The sequence below is a fragment of the Magallana gigas genome, chromosome 8 (genome assembly GCF_963853765.1).
Source record: "Magallana gigas chromosome 8, xbMagGiga1.1, whole genome shotgun sequence".
NCBI classification, from domain to species: Eukaryota; Metazoa; Mollusca; class Bivalvia; order Ostreida; family Ostreidae; genus Magallana; species Magallana gigas.
This window is the reverse complement of record NC_088860.1, coordinates 27,701,759-27,714,632: the sequence shown is the minus strand read 5'-3', so window position 1 is coordinate 27,714,632 and position 12,874 is coordinate 27,701,759. Positions and strand designations below refer to the sequence as shown.

General features: G+C 35.1%; 2 protein-coding genes across 2 annotated transcripts; both read left to right on the top strand.

Moving 5' to 3' along the window:
• Nucleotides 1-229: 229 nt before the first annotated feature.
• On the top strand, nt 230-1,188 carry LOC117689753 (uncharacterized). The gene is made up of 4 exons (XM_066068928.1): nt 230-249; nt 425-479; nt 600-803; nt 940-1,188. The coding sequence occupies exons 2-4, from the start codon at nt 434-436 to the stop codon at nt 1,128-1,130; spliced, it is 441 nt and encodes a 146-aa protein (XP_065925000.1). The 5' UTR covers nt 230-249; nt 425-433; the 3' UTR covers nt 1,131-1,188.
• Nucleotides 1,189-6,179: 4,991 nt separating this feature from the next.
• LOC105322588 (uncharacterized) lies at nt 6,180-6,913 on the top strand. The gene is made up of 3 exons (XM_011421402.4): nt 6,180-6,318; nt 6,426-6,632; nt 6,722-6,913. The coding sequence occupies exons 1-3, from the start codon at nt 6,273-6,275 to the stop codon at nt 6,910-6,912; spliced, it is 444 nt and encodes a 147-aa protein (XP_011419704.3). The 5' UTR covers nt 6,180-6,272; the 3' UTR covers nt 6,913.
• The last annotated feature ends 5,961 nt before the right edge of the window (nt 6,914-12,874 follow it).

Sequence of the window (12,874 nt, the reverse complement as noted above, 5' to 3'; positions counted from 1 at the left end):
TGTACCATGTTCCTGTAGTCTATTAGAACTAGACCGGAAAGTATTTCTCCCAGGCACGTGTAAACATGAGGAGTGCTTGCGCAATAGGAACGTTGTGCCTGCATGTCTTTTGAGGAAGAAAATATCGTGTTCATACACATAGTTATTTCATATCTTGTAATTTGAAAATAAAGATTTGCCTATATAAAGCCCGATGTTCATTCAATAGTCAGTCCAACTCCCTAGGAACTCCAAGGTGAATACTCATGTGTATAGACTCTGATATATATAGTAGAATACTGAATAATTCAAATTTGTTATTTTTGTGATTTCTTTTTTTCGGGATTGGGTTGGAATTACTAAAGAATTATCAAATTAATATGCAAGTCATAATGTTTGTGGTTTGGAATATTTCAAGATAATTCATATTAAAATTATTCTTCAGCCAGTCGCCATGCACTCCATCCAGGTCCTCCTTTGTGTGATCTGTGTCGCCGTGGGTGAGTACATTTCACATTTCCTTGCCGTGTCTAGATATTTGGTTATTGGATCATTTCTACATCGTTGAGTCATTGGTATCTTCAGTAAGATAAAGTGTGTGTCAATTTCCACGAATTTAGGTTTTCAGGCAGCCCAAGCAGCACTGGGAGGAGGAGTCTGCACCATTCCAGCAGCAGGAAGTCCAGGAGCCAGTACTGCGTGTACTTCTATCAACAATGGCTTCTGTCTCATAGACCATTTGACGATCACAGGAGCCGTCACAGGCGTAACATTCGATGGCGTGTGTGTCTGCTATGATGGATTCAGTGGAACTGTATGCGGAAGTAAGTACTGATTTTGTAAAACTTTTAATGAAAAAAATATTGAAAAGAGAGAGAGAGAGAGAGAGAGAGAGAGAGAGAGAGAGAGAGAGAGAGAGAAGGAAGCAGATTTTTTTATAATTACCCTTTCTTTTTTCAGCCGCTGACCCCACCACTACTACCACCACCACCACATCCAACAACAACGCCATCACTGCCCTGGTACTCGGGGGTCTGGGCGCCTATCTGCTGTCCCAGAATGGACAAGGAGGATATGGAGCTGAAACAAGGGCACAAACCGCCCAGGAAGCTCTCTATTTGCAACAAGCTGGATTCGGAGTCGGCAAATAAACGGGAAAGCATACACTAACTCGTCATTTTCATTTTCATGTAGCCTTCATCTTAATAAACATAAATGATATGAAAAATAAGACTTACTCAATTTTTCAAATATATATATATATATATATATATATATATATATATATATATATATATATATATATATATATATATATATATATATATATATATATATATATATATATATATTACTTATTAGGTTAGTTACTCACTACGGAAATATACTGGGTTGATCAATCTCATAGGGGGCGAAGCGAAGCCGAGCCGTCTATGAGATTGATCAACCCAATATATTTTTGTAGTGAGTCAGTAACTAACCTAATAAGTGTTTTGTTTTCCCGAGGACTATCAAGCGACATATTCATTCTCAAATAGCGGTGATCTACGCAAAGCCATGTACAAGATGCCTTACATCTCGTCCAGTTAAACTCGTTTAAACTCTTAAAAATTATCAATACCACGCAGAATACTTACAATGTTTTGTTGCTATTCAATTTTAAACCTCTGCAGAGATTTGAGCAAATGTCGACGCTGCCATTTTGCTCTGCTCCAGACATAACAATGTGTCAATATTCAAAGGGCAACTACTCTAATTTAAAAATAATTCCAAAGGGCAACTACTCTAAATATTTTAAGGACTTACTGAACCTGTGTTAAAAAATACGATATATCGAGATGAGTATGTAAGGCGGCTGCCAATGACGGCCATATTGCCTATAAAAATATAAATCCTCAAAGAACATACATAGAGATATATAAGGCAATCATGTGCCATGTTTAATCCAATGAAAGTGTGACATTTCAGTCCGAGGGAAAACACAATATATATATTTGATAAATATAGGATATCTATATTGTGTGATTTTATATTTGCTTTATCCAACGAGTTGAAATTCAGGCACGTAGCATCAGGGGGGGGGGGGGGGGGGGCAGGGTGGGCCTTTTTTGGAAGTAAGTAAAAAATTGATATGAAAATAAGGAAATGAGGAGTCAAATTGAAGTTACCCCCCCCCCCCCGATTAGGAATTTCATGATTTGGAGGGAAAAAAGTTTGGTAGGGAAGAATTTTTATTTTGGAAGTATAGTTTAGTCTCAACCACCCCCCCCCCCCACCCCACCCCCACCCCACGGATAAGGATGTTGAAGATTTCTGAAAACTTTACCAAAATTTCGTTTTTTTGTTTTTTTTGTTTTTTTGCTTAATTGTCAAGATTTTTTTGGATGGGTCTGCCTCCCCTTTCAAAAACGATGCTACGTGCCTGGAAATGGTGTATATATTCGCTCGCGAGGCTTGCCGAGCGAATATAACCATTTCAACGAGTTGGATAATGCAAATATGAAATCACACAATTATAGATGTTCTATTTATCTCATACAATTTGATTTATATTATGAAGCTTTTGAGACAGTCCCTTATGTGACCCGAATTGTTTGGTTTTTTTCCAAAGATTAAAAACGATGATGCATCGTTGTGTATTATGCGGCTATTGTGACCTTGCGCAATACAATTAAGTACGTCATTCCTGAGATAAATCTAACTGTTTTAATGTAAAGTTTCACTGAAATAAACCTTAAAATAATTTTTTGCGCTAAATAATTTTTCATAGAGCTTATTCACTTGATTAAATGGAAATTCCGATAAGAAGACTCGAATAATCAAATTTCTTGACATACACGAAGTTGCCAATGCTCGTTAGTTTGAATTGACTCGAACGAGGAACAGTTGTTGATGTTTAATAAAACAAACACTAGGCTAGCCTTATGATTCGAAATTGAAAATAGTGAATAAGGAAGCTTACTGGTGGTGGAATAAAAGTCTTATGAAACATTATCTCGGTAAGTTCTTGTATATAAACACAACCAGAGCGCTCTGTTTCCATCGTTCGTCAGGATGAACTCCTTGATAGTTAACGTAATTTGCAGTTTTATAAACTTTACAACGCAAACTGAAAGTTGGAAGTGGGCTAAACTTTTTTAAAAAATCTTGACAAACAAGAAAAAAGGGTCTTGTGGTTACGGTTATGAATAACTTTGCAAAAAAAGGACCCCCCCCCCCGGCCCCACTCACAATTGCCCCCCGGTTCCGACGCCTGTGCTACGCAGTTACGTGTTTTCCTTCATATTTGTAAGTTAAATCTTCGACAAAATCAATTTTATATTAATTTTTGTAGTAGATATAGTTATGTTGAAAGTACTAGCAAATCTTCGAAAACGTTGAAGCGAGGGGTTGTGTCAAAAATAGTTCGGACCGGAAGTATTTGATAAAGCATCACCCGTTTGGTTTGATATAGCAAAGGTTTATCACACGGGTAATATAATCACACAATATAGATATCCTCTATATATATATATATATATATATATATATATATATATATATATATATATATATATATATATATATATATATATATATATATATATATATATATATATATATATATATATACATGTATATATATATATATATATACACCTGGTACCGGGCCATGAACGATGACCATTTTTAAAGAGGAATCTTGGATCAATTAGTTAAATAATGGTTAAAAAGGACATCATTGGTTGTAGACAATATGATTTGTATTTGATTGTAGTACATGTTCATTCATTCATACTTTATTTCCACTAAATAGAGATTGAACATAACACATACATAAATTTTCTAACGAGTCACGTCAAAGATATACATTTACACAAGTAATATTGGGGTGGGGGGGGGGGGATAAACAACTTAATAAGGAATATCAAGACTATATACAAAGTTATCGTTCACGCTGTAGATACACAAGTGCACATGTCCTCACGTGTGGAAAACAACAGAAGTTGATCTGTAGTACTCTGGGGCCCGTTTCACTAAAAGGCGTAAGATACGACGAAGCTTATGTTAGGCCTCGGGGCGTACGCCAAAATTTAGTCCGGCGTAAATTGCGTTTCACTAAGAGGCGTACGCCTGGCCGTAAACACTAGTATCGGACTAAGTTAAGGCCAGACTTACGTTCTTGACAACGAGCTTATGCACATGTGCAGACAGATGCATAAATATATAGATAGAAAAATTTTTTTAGATAGATAAAAATAAAGAGTTTGCGTGAGAGAGAGAGAGAGAGAGAGAGAGAGAGAGAGAGAGAGAGAGAGAACCGTAAAGTATTCATGCATATTTATCCTGTTAAATGACAAAATCACACAGCAAAACTTGCTAAAATGTTTTATTTGAAAGATATACTATAGTATTTGATGAAGCATATAGGATATGTTCATTCAAAATTAGCAGAAATTCAACAGAACTATTTTGTTATCGATATCTACTGTGATTTCACCATGCTTCGAACACCCTTGGAATTTCTCTTTTGATCATGCGTCAATTACGGCCCGAGTATAAATATATTTTTTTTTAAATTTTCTGGTTTCCTCTTGCTATATCATTGAAAGAAAATCAGTGAATTTGTTTAAAAATAGAAAATATAGCGAATTAATGCAATAATGAGCTTTTTAACCATGGATTGGACAATATTAAGCAAGCATCGAACAACCATACAACAGATACTTAAACTAACGAAATTTTAATATTTCATGCAAAAAAAACAACAACAAAAAAACCGAAAAAAGCGAAGAGGCTCTTATAAAAATATTTATTACTTTCATATTAAGATTTGTGTCAATGTAAAATGTGGAGCAAAAATGACCTAGGAAATAATTGATGAATTGATGAATAGCAGTTTCACAACAGTGTGTATTATTTACACATTTAACTAGCGTGCATTTGTCATACTTATAATATAAACAATTGTATAATACCCCACCCCAATGATCTAGGGCAGATAGGGTAAAAAGTAAAACTCCATTGTACTTGTTAAAACCGCTAAGATGCAAAATGTCTTATCCGGAGGGGGATAGGGGATTTTTTAGATGCCTTTTCCATTAAACTTTTAGGACCCTTTATTTATAAAACTTTCATCAAATAGGTAGGGTGTTTTTAGATGACTGCTTTTATGTCTATATTTTAATCAAGATACTGTATACAGGGTTATTTTCGTCCCGTGTATTTTCCCGCCCTTCTACACTTGCAAACAGTTTCGCTCTGTTGTGAATTCGCCCAGTCACAGTTGTTACTTAAGTTACTTAATATTAGACAGTGAAGATCAACAAGTCTTAAATTCACCCGCTGACAACGAGGGTGAAATGATTGAAAATTAAACGGGGGGAATAATTCCCTGTTTACAGTATATATTAATTTCCTCCCCCCCCCCCCCCCCCCCGAAAAAAACCAAAACAAAACAATCAATCGATTAAACCAAAAACAGGAAAGGTAGTTGGGGAGACCCAGGCCACAAATGTTGATAATTCCTGCCTTGTTAATTGTTGACAATATCTTTCAAAACTATTATCATTTGAATCGCAGAAAATCATGAATCGTTTCCATGTCATTGTCTACATTCTTTTAATATTGGAACAAAGGATGGAACTTTTCCTCCTTTTGAAGACATGGACAAGGTTCATGTAATGTTAGTTATACAGTAGATATTTTCAATTTCAGTTGGTTGCTGTTTATAACTCATGGTCATATAATTTTCTAAAAATAAAATAGTGATATGGTAAAAAAGAATCAAGCCTTATCCCGGCATCTGAAAGTGTCTAAATATCTATATGAAGCATACTTATCATTCTGCAGATGTATGCGGGCATATCTACTGTACCATGTACCTGTAGTCTATAAATATTTGAAGTTAGAACTAGACCGGAAAGTATTTCTCCCAGGCACGTGTAAACATGAGGAGTGCTTGCGCAATAGGAACGTTGTGCCTGCATGTCTTTTGAGGAAGAAAATATCGTGTTCATACACATAGTTATTTCATATCTTGTAATTTGAAAATAAAGATTTGCCTATATAAAGCCCGATGTTCATTCAATAGTCAGTCCAACTCCCTAGGAACTCCAAGGTGAATACTCATGTGTATAGACTCTGATATATATAGTAGAATACTGAATAATTCAAATTTGTTATTTTTGTGATTTCTTTTTTTCGGGATTGGGTTGGGATTACTAAAGAATTATCAATATGCAAGTCATAATGTTTGTGGTTTGGAATATTTCAAGATAATTCATACTTAAATTATTATTCAGCCAGTCGCCATGCACTCCATCCAGGTCCTCCTTTGTGTGTTCTGTGTCGCCGTGGGTGAGTACATTTCACATTTCCTTCCCGTGTCTAGATATTGGGTTATTGGGGTCATTTCTGCGTCGTCTTCAGTTAGATAAAGTGTGTGTCAATTTCCACGAATTTAGGTTTTCAGGCAGCCGAAGCAGCTCTGGGTGGAGGGGCATGCACCATTCCTGCCGTAGGTGCCGGTCCTGGAGCCAGCACTGTGTGTACAGCTGCCGCCAATGGCTTCTGTCTCATAGACCATTTGACGATCACAGGAGCCGTCACAGGCGTAACTTACGATAGCGTGTGTGTCTGCTACACTGGCTACAGCGGACCGCAATGCGCAAGTACGTATTTCATGGATTGTGATGATTAAAATCAAATATTAATTACGAGAGAGAGATATTTTTCTATAATTACCCTTTTCCTCTTTCAGCCGCTACCCCCACTACTACTACCACCACCACCACATCCAACAACAACGCCATCACTGCCCTGGTACTCGGGGGTCTGGGCGCCTATCTGCTGTCCCAGGGTGGACAAGGAGGATATGGAGCTGAAACAGGAGCACAGGCCGCCCAGGAAGCTCTCTATCTGCAGCAAGCTGGATTCGGAGTCGGCAAATAAACGGGAAAGCATACACTAACTCGTCATTTTCATGTACCCTTCATCTTAATAAACATAGATGATATGAAAAATAAGACTACTCAATTTATCAAATTTTGAAATATATATATATATATATATATATATATATATATATATATATATATATATATATATATATATATATATATATATATATATATATATATATATATATATACCTTGTACCGGGCCATCAACGATGACCATTTTTAAAGAGGAATCTTGGATCAATTAGTTAAATAATGGTTAAAAAGGACATCATTGCTTGTAGACAATTTGATTTGTCTTTGATTGTAGTACATGTATTTTCAACAGAAACGAAATTATCTGAGACTCGACGTTTCAGACATATCCCATGTTTTTTCAATTTTATCAGGACCTCGAGCGAATGATGCTTTAGCCATCTTTGTAATTGGATTAGATTTAAACGACAATTAATATCACCCATCGAATTGCCGATAACGGGACATGATGGTGTTTTGTGTTTCATATGGGTGTTCTAGTCGTCAAAAATGGGGATTTTGTCTTTTATTTTTCTAAGTTCCCCATGCGAAAGTGTGCAGAAATTTTCGGACAAATACTAGTAGCTGTCGACGAGAGGATTAATAAATAAACTACCAACACATAGATACATTATTAATTAAATGGTATATATTTTTGTAATGTTAATTTCATAAACAAACCGTATTTATTTTTCAAAGAAAAAACCCAGAAGTTTATGCCTCAAAAAGCAAGTTAATCGGAGGAAAATAACGAGAGGGCGCCATTTTGGATACCGCCTCGCTTCATTAGCTGTTTTCTTATTGATATTGTGAAACTAAACATAGATGTATGCGTCGATTTTGTATAAATAAATTATTCATTCATAGCCCACCTCTGCGAAAAACATTTGAGATTTCTGTGAGTTTTATTGTTGCTGGAAAGTCAAGAGGTTTTCGAAATTAAATATTTACCTTATTTAAGCGAGAATTAGCCTAAGTTTGTGATATATGTATATACGTAAATAGTTTAAAAAACGGATATGCCGGTGATCTTACAGAGAAAACAACAATTCAGAAAAACGATTTTTCCTGCTTTATACTTGTATATTTATACAGTGTAATATGAAGTAAAGAACCTTCGAAAGTTGTGACCACTCACGACCGAAGAAACAAACTTCCTATGCACCAATCGCAACTTCTCGGGCCTTTCCGGCAAGCTCGGAAAAACACCTCGAATGTATTACCTAGGCGTCCATGACAACCCCCGTTTTTGTAAAACTTGATATAAATAGAACACATTTTACGATCTGTTGAGATGTGAGCTATTATACTTCATTAAAGTAAACGATATACACTAAAATATAACACAGAAGCGACATACAAGACTGTCTAGCCGATACTTATTTTAAGGGGAAGCGACTCCATTTTGTATAAAATTCTAACATCCGGTGATGTTAATACATTCGAGGTGTTTTTCCGAGCTTGTCGGAAAGGCCCGAGAAGTTGCGATTGCCTGTGCACCACAGTTTTACAACAATGCACATTATGAGTCATATAAAGAACCCCAAAGAACAAAATTATTGTAGATTTTGATAAAATAAACACCTGTTACCGATTTTTTTTTTTTAGCTAATATCCATACTTATTAAGTTGTGTTTACCATGTTTACACGTCGATCAGTCTGATTATTTTTGCCGACTCCATCGTCACTTCTTCAGCTATAACATCGTTTTTTATCCGTACTGGTGGCTCAAACATGGTAGAATTCTTTTAATTTAATTAACATCGAAAAAAAACCAACATTGATGGTGAATAAATGTCAAAACTTTAAAGAAGATAATGCTAATCCTACCATTTGTTTACAATCAGATTCCGTACCACGTGACACTCTATCTAATTAACGAGTTTTTATACGAACGGGGCTATGATTTTAATTGATTTTATGGCTAATTAAAGCCCTTTAAAGCAATACAAAATTTTGGAAATAATTGATATATACACAAGAAAGGCAAAAATGTAAAATGTCCCATACTCTAGAAACATGCCATATGTCCTTTATTGATAAGGCCCATCCAGTCACGATTATTGATTATCATAAGATATAACTTTTAAATCAATGTAAGATATTCCCTTGAGATAATTCAAAACCGAATTTACCAACATCTATGTATTGGTTATGTGTTATATACAAATGTGTTAAATGTTGTAGCTTAAGATGGTATGGAACACCTCCATATGGTGACGAATTGCCTTTCAAAAAAAATAATTGAATAATGATAATAAATCGAGGTTAAGAGATATAGTAACGGTTCCCATTATATCTGCAGGTGGTCTCCTTAAAATTACGCTTGTTTTACCCTTAATGGTATTGGCGCTTGGCGCATCTGGGCCATTTACAGGCACGTAGCATCGGGGGAGGGGGGGGGGGGCTGGCCCCCCACTTTTTCTCGCAGCAATTAATTTTTTAAAATTTACATATAAAAAATTGAAATATCATGGAGTTGCCCCCCCCCCCCCCACTTTTTGAGAGCATGTAAAAAGTGATATGAAAATAAGAAAATAAGGATTGAAATTGAATTGAAGTTATATAGTACGACTGCCCCCCCCCCCCCCCCCCCCCCGGATTAGGATTTTGAAGATTTTGGAAAATTCCTAATTTCCTTCTTTTTTTTTTTTGCCTTGTCAAGATTTTTTGGATGAGTCTGCTCCTCCCCCCCCCCCCCCCCCAACTTTCAAAAACGATGCTACGTGCCTGATTTAACAGTGACTTTACTGTCCATTTGAAGGGAATTAGTCTAGAGCACGAACAATTATCCTTTTGATCCTAACACTCGCATGTAGCAGTTTTTAGAGGAGTCAGACCTACCCCTCAATCTAAACAAGTAAAAAAAAATTGGGGGAAGGGGAGGGGGGCAGTTGCCAAGTATCATAAACATATATAAACAAAATCACATGTATTCTTACCTTATTTGAAAAAGAGTTAAATGGTCAGTTCGTTATATTTATATTTGATGAAGTGGAAAATGTATGTTTCCACAAAAAGTTTGTTAATTAAAAACAGAGTTAGTAGAATTATTGTCGATTTTGGTTTTGTGAAGCATATGCAGCGTTTACTTTGCTAAATTTCAGTAAATAATTTGACGCATTTGCTATTATACATGTAAAAAAAAAAAACTTGCTGGCAACGAAGAAGTATGCAACCCCTTGTGACTGGTACAGCTCATATACAGATCAAAAGAGGATCTCTATTAATAGAAAATAATGTTGGAACATACAATATGGATGGATGTATTCAGCATATGACAACTACACCTGGTGCTTATGATAGCACGACTCCATTCGTGCAAAGGATGAAGTGTTGCATTCCCTGAGTTGCAATATCTTACATGAAGTCGGATGTCAGAGACTAGGCGTGCTGTTAAAACTGATCTTAGCAATAATTGTACTGTTAAGAAAAAATAAGTGCTTGAATATTGCCCACTCCAACACATGGGACTCCAAGGAGAGTCCAGCAAACCCCCAAAATCTAATCTAACCTAAAAGACAAAAGTCTTTGTGTTAGGTGCTACATGTATGTGTATTAATATTTATAGCGGTCTACTGTGACCAAACATAAATATCGCGTTCAGAGCAGCACAGTTTTGGACTTTCATAACCCCTGGATTTTATGCACCGATCGGGAGTACTGTAAATTACTTATACTACGCGAGTACTTAATTCCGCGATTCCGCTGTTTGTTTGTTTTTTATTAAATCGCGAACGTGGAATTTTTATCCTTTTATCTCATAGTTGTCAACTCTTAGAAAATAAAGGCGAGATTTTAAAATCTGCGAACGCTGCTTCTCGCGATCATACGCATATATCAATTCCTCGCGTTTAATTAGGAATCTACATAACCAATGGTATAATCTAACTTTAAAATGGCCTGTTTTAAAGACAATACGTAATCAAATCATAGCATTTGTTGAGTGTCTTGCTCTAAACTAGTCTAAAATATCAGCATATAATGGTTAAGTTTCAGCATGTAATGTTGAAATATCATTAAATATTTACATTTTCCAGTGTCTTTGCCTGTGATAAACCCATCGGGCTTTATTTGATTTGATCACGCCCCGACCAAAATACTCAAAGAATGATTTCTTATTCCTTAAATAATGTTGAAGTATCAGCATGTAATGAAGAAATATTATTATAAAATGAATTTTATTCACATGAGGCAGTTAATAATAATAATATTCAATAATAAGACATAATATATTATATAACTTAACTGTCATTAAGTAACATACACGGAAGAGCCAAAAGCATGTCGCCAGTCCGTGCAATCCGTTGTATTCAATGTTACTTCAGGCATTACACAACAGACATCGCTCCGATCGTGTTCGAGATTGCCATCCCCAGTTATATCATACTCAGTATTCGCTTTTTGGGCTTTATTTCTCTCTACTTTGTATTATGAAAGGTGATACCGAATAACCACGATTTTTTAAAATAAACATGGTTTGGCTAATCAAACCCATACGCTATTATAACAGTATATGAAAAAGATGTTAATAATAGTTAGCCTCCTATAATGGGAACTTATTTGATACAGCTCAATGAAGCATATGGATGCTCATATACATCTAAGTACAATGTACAATAAGAGTTTTTCTGTATTTTGCAAATAATTGACCTTGGACTTCATTGTCCATAAAGATATATTTCCGCACCCTTGGAGTGAGTGCATCATGTGATCAAATAATGAATTATGCTATAAATTCAATAAAAATAAAAATAGAAAAAATAGAAGACGCAACGTAACATAAATGAATTTGAATGCAAAAAAAAAAAAACATCCATTTTTATTTTCAGTAAATCATTATTCATAACTATAGTCTGTCCCAAGATATTTATGCAGCACATTTGGACGATTTTAAAAAAAATACACATACCTGTGAAAGAAGTGCAATTGTAATAGTTGAAAGGGATACTTTCCAAGATAATTTCATTGACACATTTTCAACTGTACCTCAGAAAAATTCACAGGAACGAAAACAGATTCCTTACGGAGATTTATAATGGGGAATGTTTACATCTTTTCTCCATTCGGAATACACTCGGAATACATCGCGAAATTTTTCAACGTTATCATACGGGCTTGCTGCAATACAAAATCTCCTTAGACATCACATTTTTTAGCATTGTATTGAAACCTGATAAGCTGACAGTGGCGTTTCGACTGAGAAATCTTGGAAATTTTTTATACTTTTGAATGAACATCGATTGTACCCTGAGGTATTTATATATATCAAGCAATTAAGCAAACTGTAAATCCAAGATATCTTGGGACAGACTATAATAAAATCTTTTATTTATTTATAAGTAGAATTTATCTCAGACATTATGTTGCTTAATACCTGTAATAAAGATTTTAACATAATGTTTATTGCAGTTTATTTCCTCTTTTCTTGCAACAGACATCTTTCTTAAACTTGTATATGAAAAATTGATTTATCATACAACCTCCCGGTGTCCGGTCAAGTCGTACACAGACCAACTCGAATACAGGTCAACTCGTATACAAAATTTCCGCATAAAAAAAAGTCAACTCATGTACAAAAAAATTCCCGTATACCTAACCGAAAGTCAACTCGTATACAAAAAAATCCCGTTACAAAATCGAAAGTCAACTCGTATACAAAAATTCCAGTATATTTAACCGAAAGTCAACTCGTATACAAAAAAATCACCATAATTTGAAAGTCAACTCGGATACAAAAAGTTCGAAACAAAAAGTAAAAGTAATTTAAAAGTAACTTAAAAACACTTGGTTTCTTGTAAGAAAATTTCTTTATATATTGCTTCCGTAATTCAGCGTAAAAAAGACATATACGAATAAAATGGACGTTATCAACTATTACAAAGATTGCAAAATTCATACATGTATAATTGTGCATTATCATTAAACTCGGTAACGA

Coding starts and splice junctions, on each gene's coding strand:
- LOC117689753 (XM_066068928.1), top strand. CDS start 434: ATGCACTCCATCCAGGTCCTCCTTTGTGTGATCTGTGTCGCCGTGG. Junction 480..599: donor TGTGATCTGTGTCGCCGTGG/GTGAGTACATTT, acceptor CCACGAATTTAG/GTTTTCAGGCAGCCCAAGCA. Junction 804..939: donor CAGTGGAACTGTATGCGGAA/GTAAGTACTGAT, acceptor TTCTTTTTTCAG/CCGCTGACCCCACCACTACT.
- LOC105322588 (XM_011421402.4), top strand. CDS start 6,273: ATGCACTCCATCCAGGTCCTCCTTTGTGTGTTCTGTGTCGCCGTGG. Junction 6,319..6,425: donor TGTGTTCTGTGTCGCCGTGG/GTGAGTACATTT, acceptor CCACGAATTTAG/GTTTTCAGGCAGCCGAAGCA. Junction 6,633..6,721: donor CAGCGGACCGCAATGCGCAA/GTACGTATTTCA, acceptor TTCCTCTTTCAG/CCGCTACCCCCACTACTACT.